The following is a 16,790-nucleotide window of genomic DNA, read 5'->3' as shown; positions in this document are numbered from 1 at the left end:
TGATCTGGAGGCTAGCATGTATGGCACCACGGTGAGATGAATTCCTAATTTAAAAGTAGTACCAGCTTGCGGCCTGAGAAGTTGTTTGATTGTAAGTTTTTCAGGAGGAGCACAGCCTTTACAAAATCTAGCTAACACTGCGATCTGGCTGCATGCAGTGATATAGCAGGCTGACAAGGCTCTATGTGATTTAAAAAAAAAAAAAAAAAATGCATTACTCTCACTGACCATATTCTCGTCCATTCACTGTGTTCGTGGACGAAAAAGGGGGGATTAATGAATGCAGTTTTAACGCAACCACATACAGACAAACAAAGTGCTCATGAGCCCCCTAACAGTAAAGGTACCTCACGCCGTTCATTCTATTTTAGTAGAGGATTTAAGACCAGCGCTGGCAAACCGATCCAACATCAAAAACTGATTGAATCCCTCTTAATAGCTATAACTAAACCATCAAAGTTAGCGATCATTAAATGTCAAGCTCACACAGGAAAACAAGATCCTGTCAGCAAAGGAAACGAATTAGCTGATCACTTTGCTAAACAGGCTGCATAAAATAACACACTAATCTCTTTATTCCAACAGAGAAATAACCAGGACCCTGATAATCAACTTGTTTCTTTACAGAGTGCAGCCACGGACAGAGAAAAAAGAAAATGGTCCAAAGAAGGGTCCCTCTCTAATGGAGTCTGGACCCATAGGCAAACTAACAAACCTTTCCTCCCAAAGGCGTCTCTGCAGAGCAGTTCTGCAGGCGCTGTGCATTATGTCAAAAGTCTAATGTAGGAAAGGGCATCCAGGTAAGTCCCGCCGTTACACCTAATCCAATGGGTCCGTTTGAACACCTCCAAATGGATTTCATTGAACTAACTCCGTCTAAAGGTTACCGTTATTGTCTAGTAATTGTTGATGTGTTCTCCCGATGGGTGGAAGCTTTTCCTGCTAAACACGCTGATGCTAAAACTGTAGCCAAAGCTTTAATCAAAGAAATTATTCCTAGGTGGGGCATACCACAGAAATTGCAAACTGACAATGGCACCCTAACATCTAAATTAGCCAAAATCTGTGAGCAGACAAATTTATCCTGGCCAGACACTTTGCCACTGGCCTTAATGAGATTGAGGGCAAGAACACACCGGCAATTAGGACTGTCGCCGTTTGAAATTCTGACCGGACGACCCATGCCTGTGGGCATGGTTATGGGAAATGTTAACCTGCATACTGTGGACAATGATCTTCTCTTTTGTCTTACAGGTCTCCGAGCTTCTCTGAAAGAAGTCCACGAGCAGGTTAACCAGGCCTGGAGGACTAGTCTTCCATCTAAAGACACGCCGATTCCCTTAGGCACTTGGATCCTTGTCCGTGACACTCGGAGGAAACATTGGCATCAGCCGAGATGGAGAGGACCGTTCCAAGTTCTTCTATCCACACCACATGCAGTGAAAATGGAAGGATTGCCCGCCTGGATTCACGCCTCACATTGCAAGAGATGGCACCCTTGATTGCTGTGCTACTATGCTTTCTTTTCCCTTGTCTACTGCCCTGGTCACCTTGACTTTCCCGTTAGGAATCACCACATCAGTGCAGGTTGATTTCTGCTCTATTATCAACTGTGGGACTGGTCGACAAGCCCAGTGGACCTGGTCTGACAAATACGTGTGTATGACTGTTACGAAGTATTATTGGGGAAGTAACTGTGACACCTGGCAATGGGTTTTTGCTAACACTGGAACTGAGAACTGGGGTTCTCAACCTTTTGAGGCCCAAAAATACGGTTTGAAAAATCGATTTTCTATCATAAAAGGACATGCTTCTCATAAATGTGTTGACAACCATTGTAACCCCTTGATCATCATTTTGAAGAACTCCTCTTTACATGACTCAGGAACCTATATATTTGGGGCATATGTATCTGGAACAGACCCTTTAGGGAGATTTCTAATTAAGATTGACAATCCTGTTACTAACACCTCTCATTCTCCTGCACACACACCTGTCACCCCAACTTCTGGTCCAGACTTTTCTTCTTTTAAGATTATGAATATTTCCACCCTCTCATCCACTTTTTCAATTGAAACTGGCTATGGCGATCAGAACCGTTGGTTACAGTGGGTATTATATTCGGCTAAGCAAGTAAATCAATCTGATTACTACGCCTGTGCTACGGCCAGGCCACATTTGGCTACCGTCCCTTTCCCTCTTTCTAATATTTCTGACCCTGTTGGTCTTCCTTGTCTCCTTGCCCTTTTTACCTCTCCGTCCACACCAAAAGACTCTAACTGCATTACACTTTCTCTCCTCTTTTCCCCCCCACTCCTCATATGACTCCCCCAATGTTCCAGTCTCATGAAGGCAATTATACCTGCTTCTCTAGTAATTATAGTTCCCCCTTCCGAGGTACTAATGTTGGTCATATCCCTTCTTCCTTCTGTTCCCAGACTTTCCAGGTTAACTCCACCTCATTTAATTCTACATTATCACTTTTCCTGTTGACACAGTCCACTCCGCGTGCTGATATTTGGTGGATGTGTAGTACATTAAAATTACTTGATATTCTTCCCCCTGTTTGGACTGGCACATGCGCATTAACCCAACTTGTTATGCCTTTCCGCCTCCTCCCTTTGAATTCTCCTCGCATGTCGTCCAGCTCTGGCCGACGTCGTCGACCCCGCTCTGCTGACCCCTCCACATTCTCTCTTCACGGCCCTGGCGTTTACTTTGATTCCATTGGTGTCCCTCGCGGAGTCCCTGATAAATTTAAAGCGCGAGATCAAGTTGCTGCCGGATTTGAGTCTATTTTCCCCCAAGTTACAATAAATAAAAATGTAGATTGGCTTAATTACTTATATTACAACCAACAGCGTTTCCTGAATTTTACTAAAGAGGCTGTTGAAGGGATACATGAACAGCTTGATAGAACATCTCTTATGACTTGGCAAAATTGATTAGCATTAGATATGCTCCTTGCTGAAAAGGGGGGTGTATGTGCTATGTTTGGTGATGTGTGCTGCACTTGCATCCCTAATAATACGGCTCCCGATGGATCAATCACCGTGCTTTGCCAGGTTTAACTGCCCTTTCAAATAAATTAGCTACCACTTCTGGCATTTCTAGCCCCTGGGGCTGATGGCTCAGGTCAGTTTTTATTTCACTGGCCGTTGCTTTTATCATTCTGTTGCTTGTGGCCTGCTGTATAGTCCCCCTAATTAGATATATTGTGTCCCAGTATTTCACTGCCTCCGTGGCCAAGGCTTATATGTTACACGAAGAATGCATGCTTCCCATTTCTTCCTCCTTTCCTTCCACTCCTTCCCCTTCTCCTACTCTTTCCCTTGTTACTCCTATGTCACCCATATTTTTGTTGGTTCAAAAAAGGGGGGAATGTAGAAGAAGAATGTTCTCCTCAGCACCATGTATTTTGTGTGTTTAGTAAATTAGAATCTTTATAATAACTATTTTGTAACTTGCCAGTGAGAGACGCTTTGGCTTATGAACTAACAAAAATATGTTATTCCAGGGTTCAGGAGAAATAGTGTCCAGATGAATAAAATGTAAGCTGTTTCTTGTTTTTCCCTTTCTCAGAGTGAATGTTTCAGGGACAAGGTCACAAGGCTGCAGAAAGTACATGTGGTTTATGCAAAGGCGTCTCTCCTGTGCTTAGCTTCCAAAACACAGATAATGCTTAGCTCAACAGACATATTGTTTAACTTTACTGTTTTGATAAGGATGTTCTTTCTGTCTTATTAATCATGAGATGCTGAAGTATAAAAAACCCCTCCTGGCTTTTGATCAGGGTTCAATTGAGCTTTGCGGCAATAAGTTATACTCTTTTGAATCTCTACTTACTGCGACTCCGAATGAATAAATAAAGTGAATTGAGAAAATATTATCTGTCTGCTTTCCAGTGTGCCTTTTTCGTCCACACCATCCAATGGAATTTAACTCATTGTCACCCTCCTATAGAAACGTCAGACACGAAAAAACAGTAACAGTTCATATTAGAAGAAAAAAAAAAACTTTACATTTTTGCGATTGCGACAAAAACAAAAAAGACGTTGCCAGTGAATTCGGAATTTTGCTATCGCTATTGATGCTGTCAACTTTCTTGAAAGACTGAGCAAAAAAAGAAAACAAATCTTGGGATGCAAACGTATGTGAACTGCTACATTTGAAGACATCAAAAAAGCTGTTTTTATGTGGTTCAGTGATGCTCGTTCAAGACACATTCCTATTAATGCGGCACTCATTCAAGAAAATGTCAGGTTTGTGAACTCTCTTGGGACCTCCCTCAACTAGACAGCACACTAAAGATTGTCCCCAAGTCCAAACTTCGCGTCTATGGAAGGCTGTTTATCTGTTGCTGGGGCAATATCTGGCTCAAACCTGTGCTGCATCTCTCTGCCAAAGCAAACAGAAAAGATATCGATGGGTGATATGCAAGGAACATTGTAAATGCAGGTAACAGGATTACTTGATCACTGATCTGCTGTGTCTGTGTATAGCAGAGTGGCAGATCACACTACAATAAATAAGTGTGCTGTTCCTGTTTCAAGCTGAATAAAGCTAGTTTTGCTAAAGTACTGAGAGACTCAGCCTCGTGTTTTGGGGTGCAAGACAGGGACTTATAGCACAACCCCGATCTTTTATGATTTGCTTCTGTGTCGCTTCACTGCAGCTCTATGAGCCTGTTGTTACCCTGCCCCAGCAACGGACAAACAAGCTTACACAGACGCGGCAATCGCGCTTCGGGACGCACTTCAGCATGTCGTTACCGCTGGGTGGGGGGTATGGGTCTCAAAAGAGTTCAGAAACCTCACAATATGAAGAAGAAAAGGATGATTCAGCTCTTGATTGATAACTGTGCTTCCACAATTAGATAATGTCCACATGGAATTTCTCCCACCCTATTGCACAGCAGTGCTTCAGCCATTGGATTTGGGCATCATTCACACCCCTGAAAGTGTATTATTGTAAGGAAATGCTTAGAAACATTCTCGTCAGCATAACTTGTAGGCAGGAGGAGATTAAAATTAACGCGAAAGAAGCTATTGAAATGATTGAATGTCTGGGCGCAAGTTAAAGAAAGCACTATAGTAACAAACACAGAATTTCATTACAACAACATTTTCGTTACAACGAAATATTTTTTAGGTCCCTGGGAGTTCGTTGTAAAGGAATTTTACCTGTATGAAATCTCTCTCTATATAAAAGAAAATCCTGGAATGGAAAAGCAAGGCTACAGATACGTGATCTTCTCGAAGACATTTTATACACCCGCGAGACCAAAGACACGCCCTACTTACAATCTACTCACGAGACCAAAGACACGCCCTATTTACAATCTATCAAATAGGACAATAGGCAGCAAAACATTCAGTCTTGTGAAGGATTTGAGCGTACACAGATCCAGGGCTCTCAGCGCATATAAAGCTTTTAAGGACAGTACGTTATAAATGAAATGTCGACATCTAAGCGAAGAAGAAAGCAGCGCGGAGAAAAGAGACTCAAATGCGTTGGAGAGAAAAAAGAGCAAAAAAAAATAATCAAGGTGCAAATTCAGAAAATAAGGAAAGTAATTATCAGCCTGGAACAAGTGGAATTGAAAAAAAAAGCACATCCAATCCGGCTCGGAATTAAAACACAATGAGTAAAAGACAAAGTAGAACTTCATAAAGACGTTTTCAAACGTTGGCACTAAACACATGCAGAGCAGGTCAGAGACTATGAAACCAGTGAAATTAGAAAGGCTCAAAAAAAAAAAAAAAAAAAAATGTTGGCGCTATACACATGTGGAGAAAGTTACAGGATATGAAAGTAGGAAAATTAGAAAATATAAAAAAAGAAAGTAAAGATTGCAGTAGCACAAACAAACAAACTGCCTCATTTAACTATGCACCAGTCTAACTTTAGTTTTGCACAATAATTACTACACTATTGCACCTTAACACTTAATTCTACTTTATTCACATAATTTTACTTATTTATTATGTTCTACTATACTGTTATCTTTCAATCTATGACTTTTTGTTAATCGAACTGATATTCTTCTAACTTTGCACAGTTTTTGATAAGCAGATCAGGATGCATTTCACTGTGTGTTGTCCTGTATAACTATGCATGTGACAAATAAAGAATCTTGAGAATTTCAAAAACGGAGTTTACCGAAAAAGCATTTATTGGTTACTTTGTTAATGTATATATATTTATCTGTCTGCTTATTTAAAAAGCTAAATTTACTCCAGGAGTCAAAAACGTTCCGTCTAGCCCTTGTACAAAAACCTAGACAAAAGCTGGGGTATCACCTTGGTAACCCCATGTACTTTTGGAACTGTGAGAGGAAAACAGCATGACTTTACAGACAGGAGTCCAATGCAGAACTCTACTTACTTTTTTACTTTGTAAAAAAAAATTATTAATTGCTGATGATGTAGATTGTTTTGTCTGTGCTGAAATTCCAAACAGAGAAACCTATCCTGACCTCATTAAAAAGATTCAGCATATTGGGACTCGCAAGATTACAAATATTGTTTTTACAGAAGTTCTGAAATAAAAGTGAAACTAATGAAATGGCAACAATTCAAAGAAAAAAAAAATCTTAAAAGTGTGTATCCGGAAAACCAAACACGGGAGTTGGCGAGCGAAGCGAGCAGGGGGCGAAGCCCCCTAGTTTATATAAAAGAATATGCTCACCTTAAAAACAAAATTACCTTAATGATTCTAATCAGTCCCATTAATCGCTCTGTTTGTAAAAGCCTTCTTGTCAGGTAACCTTTGACAGCAGCTGCAATCTTGATTCTTCTTATGGCTAAAATGGAACCACCTGGCTAAAATTAAAATAAGGATATCTATTTAAATCTGCACAATTCAACAGCATTTGATATACAAGATTCAAGAGTTTTATTCGTCACACACACAGTTATACAGGTACAACGTGCAGTGAAATGAAAAAGCAAGCCTACACCAAGATTGTGTAAAACAAAAGCAAACACACAATATAAAAATGAACAAAACTAACTAAAATTAACTAAATTAATTAAAATTAAGTTAAAATCTGAAACAGTAAAAACAGTAAAAAATATAAAGTGGCCAGGCAATAACTTAAAGTGAGCTTTAGGTTTGAATGTTTGTTGGCATGTTGTATTCTGATGGCCTGAGGGTAAAAGTTCCTTGAGTCTCTCGGTCTCTTCCATTAGGCTGCGTAGCCACTTGCCTGAGTTGAGCAGGCTGAGGTTGAGGTGTCACCCACTGCAGTCGGGTCCCAGTCCAGGTTGTTCACCATGTGGAGGGTGCAGCAATACGCTATCACTGCATGCTCCCAGCCTAAGGTGATAAAGTTGCTGTCTTGTGTTCGTGACCTGAGTTTGTGTGTGCTGGGTCCATATCAGGTCCTCTGTGATGTACACACCCAGGTAGTTGAAACCACTCACCTTCTCAGCTGGGACTCCATTTATGTGTAGATCTGCTGCTGCTTCCACCTGAAGTCCACCACTAGCTTCTTGGTCTTGTTGACATTCAGTGAGAGGTTATGAACTTGGCACCATACTGCTAGGTTCTCTACTGTGTCCAGATATGCATCTTCGTCATTGATGTAAATGAGGCCTAAGACCACTGTGTCATCAACAAACTTAACAATGGTGTTGGAGCTCTGCTTGGCCACAAAATTATGTGTGTAAAGGAAGTACGGCAGGGGACTCAGTACACAGGAGTTCCACAAGGCTGTGTTGACAATGATAGTGTTGGTGAAGCAGTTACCTGCTCTCACTACCTGAGGCCTGCCTGTTAGAAATTACAGCACCTAGTCACAGATGTGGGTGTTCAGTCTCAGGTCTTTAAGGTTTGTGGCCAATAAGTGGGGGACAACGGTGTTAAAAGTCAAGCTGTAGTCCATAAACAATAATCTTACATAATTCCCTTTCTTGATTCCACAAGGGACAAAGAGGTGTGTAGAATATGCATGATGGTGACATCTGTAGACCGGTTTGTATGGTATGCAAGCTGGAGTGGTAGTTTCTTTTTAATGGAGAGACACAGAATATCAGCCAGAAAAAACACATTACATAAAAGTTAGAAATTGATTTTCATGTCATTGAGCGTAATAAATATTTGATCCCATACAACCCAGCTAGAATTCTGGCTCCCACAGATTGGCGATTACAATCAATCAATCAATCAATTAGATACTCCTGATCTCAACTTGCTATGTGTATAAAGCACATCTGTCCACAGAATCAATTTCTTCCATTCCAACCTCTCCACCATTACGAACAAGACCAAAGAGATGTCAAAGGACGTCAGGAACAAGATTCATCAATCACCTTCGGTCTGGAGCTACATGCAAGATCTTGTCTCATGGGGTGAGGATGATCATGAGAAAGGTGAGGGATCAGCCCAAAACTAAAAAGGAGGAGCTTGTTAATTATCTGAAGGCAGTTGGCACCACAGTCACCAAGAACACCACTTGTAACACACTACGCCGTAATGGATTGACATCTTGCAGCACCCGCAAGCTTCCCCTGCTCAAGAAGGCACATGTACTGGCCCGTCTTATGTTTGCCAGTGAACATCTAAATGATTCAGAGCAGGGTTGGGAGAAACTGCTGGGGTCAGATTAAATCAAAATCAAGCTCTTTGGCATCAACTCAACCCGCCGTGTTTGGAGGAAGACAAATGCTGAGTATGACCCAAAAAACACCATTCCCACAGTCAAGCACGGAGGTGGAAACATGCTTTAGGGCTGTTTTTCTGATCACCCCATGAGACAAGATCTTGCATGGAGCACCAGACCAAGGGTGATTGATGGTCATTTTATATTTGCTCCATTTCCGAATAATCACACCAACAGCTGTCACCTTCTCACCAAGCTTCTTCCTAACGGTCTTATAGCCCTGTGCAGGTCTACAATCTTGTCCCTGACATGCAATGACAACTCTTTGGTCTTGCCCATGGTGGTGGAGAAGTTGGAATGGAAGAAATTGATTCTGTGGACAGGTGTGCTTTATACAGATCAGGAATATCTGCAATTGATTGATTGTAATCTGTGTGCCACATGACTGGGTTGTAGGGGATCAGATACTTATTTCACTCAATGACATGCAAATCAATTTATAAATTTTGTGTAATGTGTTTTTTCTGGATTTTTGGTGATATCCTGTCTCTCTCCATTAAAATGAAACTACCATAAAAAACTAGAGACTGTTCATTTCATAAGTGACCAAACTTACAAATTCAGCAGGGAATAAAATTATTTCCCCCATAGTATATAAATATATATATATATATGTTTTTGTTTTTCGAGAAATGGTGAAAACTACTTTTTTTTTTTTAAAGTAAGCCTTGTTTCAGATTGGTACATTACAGAAAAAACTAAACAATGACAGCTTGTAATTATGAGAAACATTTCATTTTCACTTATACTATATGAATTATGGATACATATTTTTATAACTATTTTATTAGTTAAAGTATGTATTTCAAAGAAATTTTATTTTAGCATTATATAGTCACTAAACAATAAGCCTACAGAATTTCATATTTTTCTTGTTTTTAAATATGAACAGTTAACACCTATGGTCTATAGTTTAGTTATAAAAATACACTTTAATATAGGATGTAACACTTCTATTTGTCTAGTTATGTAGGAGATTAGTGTAAAAAGTTTTTTAAAGGGGTAAAAAAAAAAATTATAAAAATAAAAACCAGAATCAGTATCATAATCAGCTGATCAAGTAACATGAAATCAGTGATCAGTATCAGCCTTAAAAAACCTGATATATAGATAATAGATAGATATAATAGATTTATATGGTTCAGACCACAAACAAACCCTCATACAGTAATAATGACTATCACTATAAACTATATTACAAAAATTTGGATTACACTTATTTGTTGTCAGCCCAAACAGGAAGCTATAAACATTTTTAAAAACCATCTCACATTTGTATAAAACTTCTTCTCATTTTTTCTTAATAAAAATATATTAGATGTGTCATTCAATTCGTTCCAATGATTTTCAAGGCCTGCGGTGGGCTGGCGCCCTGCACGGGGTTTGTTTCCTGCCTTGCGCCCAGCAGACCCCCTGGGATTGGATCCAGCAGACCCCCGTGACCCTGTAGTTAGGATATAGCAGGTTGGATAATGGATGGATGTTCAAGTTTTCTCAATTACGCATGCAATTTATTTTCAGTTTTTCATTACTTTTAGCTTTTAACCATTTCCTAATTTTAGTTTTTTTATTCTTTTTTGTTTTTAGATTTTTAGCAATTAAATTTTATGTTTTGTTATATTTTATTAGTTTTGTATTACTCTCCAAAAATGTCTACACAGACACACTTTTGCAAGTATAAAACACAGCTTTCTTTATGGTTATCCAATTGTAGATCATTCATGTTGTACCTGTCAGCTTAATACATACAACTGTACTATTTGTAACAAAAATCCATTTTCTCAAGATAATGTGACAGTTCAAGCTTCCAGTATAATCAAAAAATGCCAAGAATCAAATGACAAGTGTGCTCTGATGTCACTTGTTACCCTAACTAGCAAAAAGTTCAAGCAAGTGGTTATTTAATTTCAAATAGATTTTTCTTTTTTCTTTTAGATTCCATGTGTGATCACTGCACACATAAACCTTTACTGCATGAGATATACCCTTTTTGAAAGTCTGGAAGTGTACTTTTTTCAGGGAATTCTTACCTTGCTTATTTTTTGAAATACTGTTGAAGTCATTACTTGAACTGTGTTAATATCAATAACAACAGAAATACGGATGAATGTATTTCTATTTATATACTGCATTTATACAAGCATACCATTTACTGTACATTAAATATTGAACATCTATACAGAAACATCTCAGACCTTTCATTTAATAATCAACATGGAAAACCTGTGTAGCTCCCTGTGATTCTAAACTGGGTGGATGTAATTTAACAACACATATAGAAATAAACAGATTTTGGAAATTAAGAGACATTAATGACACACTTCTAATATGCAACAATTAAACTGTACCTGATACACAAAGGGAAAACATGCAAACTTCATACAGACATTGACCAGGATGGAAGTCAAACCTGAACTTGTGGCAACGCGTGTTATTTTTATTATTATTATTATTATTACTACTACTACATTTTATTTAAATAGTATCTTTCAAATACTTAAAGCACTTCACAAATAGTTAAAGGAAAACAAAAGAAACAGAAACAAAGAGGACATTAATAACAAAGGATACAAATTAGTACCAAACATTAATAAATATTTGAAAGTCAAAATTTAAATTAGATCTAAGTGACAAGCATGAGAAAGAAGAAAGCCAGGAACAAATAACACAATTTTTGTACGCTTACATGTAGGAATATAAATGTTAACGTTACAATCACCCACAATGATAATGATAAGAAACAATGAAAAAGATAAGAGTATTTCAGTATCAGTTTTACAGCCACATGCTGGATGGATATCAATCATTAAATTGGTTTTTGTCTGCTAAGTAAACACTCAGATGGAAATCCTCTGTTTAAAACTTTGCAGTACTGTATTATTCTAAATATATTTAGATCATTATAGTCCCATCTGCTTTCGATAAAACATTTAACATAGAGAAGTTCACCATGATACTGTGACAGGAATGTGAGCTTCAACACTACTCCAACCAATGAAAATAGCAGTATGCATAATCTAACTAAAATTAAATGTATATGTGCAGTGGCTTGGTTGATAACATTGACTGCATGCAACATATCCGCTTAATCTGTCACTGCAAAGGTATAATCAATAAACGAGCAATATCTGTGGCAAGTATGGTTAAATGGCTAAAATTCCTTTCTTCTTTGGTGTATAAAGATCACATTTCTACCAGTCTATTGACTGAATTTGAAGCATGGGGTGACAATTTGTCAGCTTGACAAATCCTCCATGGCCCTAATTGTCAAATTATTTAGCTGTATCTTCCAAACAGGTGGTGTTTTAATTTAAGCAAATGTTTTCATTGAAGTTTGGAGAAAATAGCCTGCCATTCACTGACAATGGAACATCTGTGACTATCGGACAATTTTGGCCATGAAATGCACAGAACAAGTCATTGACAAGTGTTGAGGCTTTAGTATCCCCTCAGTTCTAGAAGGAAAAGCTGACTGATGGATGAAAAGACCAATGAAATCAACAGATACAGATGCTGGCAGCGAAGGATACACATGCACACAAATTAATGCTTGGTTCTACCTAAATTTATGACTGCATGGAAAAGTTTTAAATAATATATAATAAATAAACCAGCAACTGCATATTCATATGTACATTATGCAGTATGGTGAAAATCAAGAATAAAATACCAAAAACTTGTTTGGTTTTCATCTTTATTTTCAAGTTTTCAGAACATGTTTTATTTATGTTTTAGTTTTAATTAATAAAGGGATTATTTTTTCGTCAACAACATTTCTTTAACCACTACGTGTAACCAAGGTTTCCTCCAGTGACTCTGATCCCATACGGACTATTTTAATTTTAAGTACATAACCTGAAGTATTAAACACTAACATTTATTTGGGTCATAGTTACACATTACAATGCTTATTGTTATAAAACACCTTTCCAACACAATCAGAAGCCATGAAACATTGATACGATGAAACAATATGAATTATGTAAATAATGTTTTAAATGATTACTGTACAATATAAAGTCTCAGGCAGGTAAATCTACAATCTTTTTCTTCATTTCTTAGTCAACCTTCCTAAAAATGCATCTAAATAGCTTTTTGAAAAATGTAAAAACTTATAGAAAAAGACATGGAATCAAGCATGAGAAACTGACAACTAAAATCATTATTTAACTATGAACTCACAATTTAAAACTTCCAAAATCCAGATTTCTTTTTAAAAATTACAGAATTTCACATTTTTTTCAAGATGATAATGCATTTAGTGAATTTTCAACGATTTCAAGAATTAAAATAATCTGTGTGCAAATTAATAAAACTCTCTAGCATTTTTACTGTCTTAAACCACAACTGATTAAAAAAAATTATTATTATTAATGCACCTTCAGAGTCACCTACGGTCTTACAATAACTTATCTGGACCTACTTAAACCAAGTGATACATGAATCTTTTTACAATAAGGAGAGGTGGATATTGTGTCAATGCTCCACAATATCTCAAGGAACTCCTTATACTACAATCCACTGCAAGAAACCTCAGTTTTGCAAATACCTACCGCCTTCGCCCCCCTGTGGCCAAACTTCATACAATGGGTGACTGAGCCTTTGCAGCCGCTGCTCCACGGCTCTGGAATGCCCTACCAGAGAGCCTAAGAACTCAGCAGACTGTGGGCTGTTTTAAAAAAACAGCTGAAGACTTTTCTATTTAGGAAAGCTTATTAATAAGAATGCTATAATTATTGTTGTTTTATCTCTGTTTTTATCTTGCTTTGCCTTTGTTTAGTAGCACTTTGAGATTTACTGCTAATTCTTTGTTAGTTGTTGTAATTACAACTCAAAGACACATGATATTCTATATGGTGTTCCACAAGGCTCTATCCTGGGTCCGCTGCTCTTTTTGATCTACACGCTTCCATTAGGTCAGATTATCTTGGGACATAACGTGAATTACCACAGCTATGCTGATGACACGCAGCTGACGACCCCGAATCTGTTGTTTCATTAACACAATGTCTTAGTTGTATTTCTAAATGGATGAATAGTAATTTTCTCAAGCTAAATATAAACAAAACAGAAATTTTAGTGATTGGCAATAATGGATATAATGAGGTTATTAGAAATAAACTTGATGCATTAGGATTAAAAGTCAAGACGGAGGTAAAGAATTTAGGGGTAACTGTTGACAGTAACCTGAATTTTAAATCACATATTAATCAGATCACTAGGACAGCATTTTTTCACTTAAGAAACACAGCAAAAGTTAGACCTCTTATATCATTGAAAGATGTTGAGAAATTAGTTCACGCTTTTGTTTTCTGTCGACTAGATTATTGTAACGCAATCCTCTCAGGACTACCCAAAAAAGACATAAATCGTTTGCAATTAGTGCAGAATGCAGCTGCTAGAATCCTAACTAGGAAAAGAAAATCCGAGCACATTTCTCCAGTTTTGATGTCACTACACTGGTTACCTGTGTCATTCAGAATTGACTTTAAAAAACTGCTTATGGCTTACAAAGCCTTAAATAATCTCGCTCCATCTTATATATTGGAATGTCTGACACCATATACTCCAAATCGTAACCTTAGATCCTCAAATGAGTGTCTGCTTAGAATTCCAAGAACTAAACTTAAAAGAAGTGGTGAGGCGGCCTTCTGCTGCTATGCACCTAAAATCTGGAATAGCCTGCCAATAGGAATTCGCCAGGCTAATACAGTGGAGCACTTTAAAAAACTGCGAAAAACACATTACTTTAACATGGCTTTCTCATAAGCTCTGTATATTCAATTAATTATCATAACTATTCATGATGGCTCTAAAATCCGTACTAACCCCTACTCTCTCTTCTGTTTCTTTACCCGTTTTTTTGTGGTGGCGACCTGCGCTACCACCACCTAATCAAAGCACCATGATGCTCCTACATTGACGGATCAAAAGCCAGAAGTCTACATGACCATCATCATCAAGTCCTTCCATGAGAACCCTAAATACAAAGAGGACTGTTCATTTATGTTAAGTAGAATGCCCAGAGGGGGCTGGGCGGTCTCATGGTCTGGAACCCCTGCAGATTTTATTTTTTTTTCTCAAGCCGTCTGGAGTTTTTTTGTTTTTTCTGTCCTCCCCGGCCATCGGACCTTACTCTTATTCTATGTTAATTAGTGTTCTCTTATTTTAATTCTTACTTTGTCTTTTTTTCTCTTTTCTTCAACATGTAAAACACTTTGAGCTACATTACTTGAAAATAGTAGTATGAAAATGTGCTATATAAATAAATGTTATTGTTGTTGTAGCGCTGCATCGGTCTGTCGTGGTGAAAAAGGAGCTGAGCCGTAAGGCGAAGGTCTCAATTTACCAGTCGATCTATGTTCCTACCCTCACCTATGGTCATGAGCTATGGGTAGTGACCGAAAGAACGAGATCGCGAATACAAGCGGCTGAAATGAGTTTCCTCCGCAGGGTGTCTGGGCTTTCCCTTAAAGATAGGGTGAGAAGCTCAGTCATCCGGGAGGGGCTCAGAGTAGAGCCGCTGCTCCTCCGCATCGAGAGGAGTCAGATGAGGTGGCTTGGGCATCTGATCAGGATGTCTCCTGGACGCCTCCCTGGTGAGGTGTTCCGGGCACGTCTAACCGGGAGGAGGCCCCGGGGAAGACCCACGACACGTTGGAGGGACTATGTCTCTCGACTGGCCTGGGAACGCTTTGGGATTCTCCCGGAAGAGCTAGAAGAAGTGGCCGGGAAGAGGGAAGTCTGGGCATCTCTGCTCAAGCTGCTGCCCCCGCGACCCGACCTCGGATAAGCGGGAGACAATGGATGGCTGGATGGATGGATTATTGTTGTTGTAATGTAAAGTAAAATAAATAATAAAATGCATTATTATTATTATTATTATTTTCTTCCAGCAGCTGTGTTGATATCAAAAGAGAGCTGCTGCATTTCTTGTAATGTTGCTGTAATTAAATAACAATGGGGAAAAACTTTAAACCTTCCGATGAGCTAAAATTTACTGTATATAGTGTGAAATCAGTGGATTTTGTACATTAAGATTAATAATATGCTATATAACATACTTACACAGTACAATATATTACTACATTACTTGGTAAGGTGAACTAATTTTGTATAATCTAATTTCCTGTTTAGACAAAAATGCAAGTAAAATAACAATTAATTATTTTCAGCATTTTGGGAATGTTGCCTGAAGAGAATATTTAAATTAAAGATTATACACAAATGATTTTACTTTTTAATTTTAAACATCATTTAACGTAATTAAACATACAAGTATTGATTCTTTACAAATATCTTTCAATAAACATGATTAAAACAGTAGCATGTGTAGACTGAAATCTATGAAATGATGAAAATCTTACCTGAAAATTAAGATTCCACTCTCCACTTTCTTGTATTGAACCTGATGAATATTTTTTGCTTGTCTCATTAAGGAACTGATTTGATGTCTTTAGGTCTGAGGGATTTGCTACAAGGAAAGGTAATACAAAACTTCAAAGTAAGAAAAGTAATGTATACACAGGTCAAGAATTTCATATCAAATCATTTACATGCCTATGTTTACTTTAATACCACAAATACTCAAGAGTAAAAGATGGTAACAAATAACACTCTAAGAAGATAATGTTTTAATTAGCAGAGATGAAGAAGGCTTCTTGTCCAGTGAGAAATAATTAAAGAACAAAAATATAACACACAGTTAATTAATTGTACCTTATTTATAAAGTGAAAATAATGCCAAGGCTCATTTTAAAATAATGTTTCCGTGACTAGGTGAATGTAATCAATCATATGATAAAATAGATGCTAGCTGAATAAGGATACAAAGACAACAATGGCAAAAACTGGGCCTACTTTATGTTTGGGTAAAAGAAGACACATTTTGTGTGGAAGATATACATGTATCTGCGATACCTGTGAAATGCGTCAAAGTTGCAAAAAAATTAGTAATTTTTGCAAAACCATCCAGGAAAATGTACCAAACGCAAGATTAATTTTTTTTTCATAATATGAACGCATAAGCAAACATCAACAGTGTGTTTACTGTTATACTAATGCATATCTATGTTGTTTAGTTTTTGTTTTTGTTTTTTTTTTAGTGAAGAAATTGATAGATCAC

At 37.7% G+C, this 16,790-nt stretch overlaps 1 protein-coding gene across 3 annotated transcripts in view; it reads right to left on the bottom strand.

The window, feature by feature from the left end:
* The window catches only part of LOC114664944 (uncharacterized), a 98,785-nt gene that overhangs the window by 18,290 nt on the left and 63,705 nt on the right, over positions 1-16,790 (bottom strand). For all 3 annotated transcript variants that reach the window (XM_051936234.1, XM_051936237.1, XM_051936235.1), the window contains exons 5-6: positions 16,033-16,139; positions 6,708-6,824 (exon numbers count right to left, since the gene is read on the bottom strand). In XM_051936234.1, the coding sequence (XP_051792194.1) occupies positions 6,708-6,824; positions 16,033-16,139 (224 nt within the window). The remainder of the gene's footprint in view (positions 1-6,707; positions 6,825-16,032; positions 16,140-16,790) is intronic.

Source organism: Erpetoichthys calabaricus, chromosome 14 (assembly GCF_900747795.2).
Source record: "Erpetoichthys calabaricus chromosome 14, fErpCal1.3, whole genome shotgun sequence".
Lineage (NCBI taxonomy): Eukaryota > Metazoa > Chordata > Cladistia > Polypteriformes > Polypteridae > Erpetoichthys > Erpetoichthys calabaricus.
The sequence above is the reverse complement of the archived record's forward strand: the minus strand, read 5'-3'. Positions and strand labels throughout refer to the sequence as shown.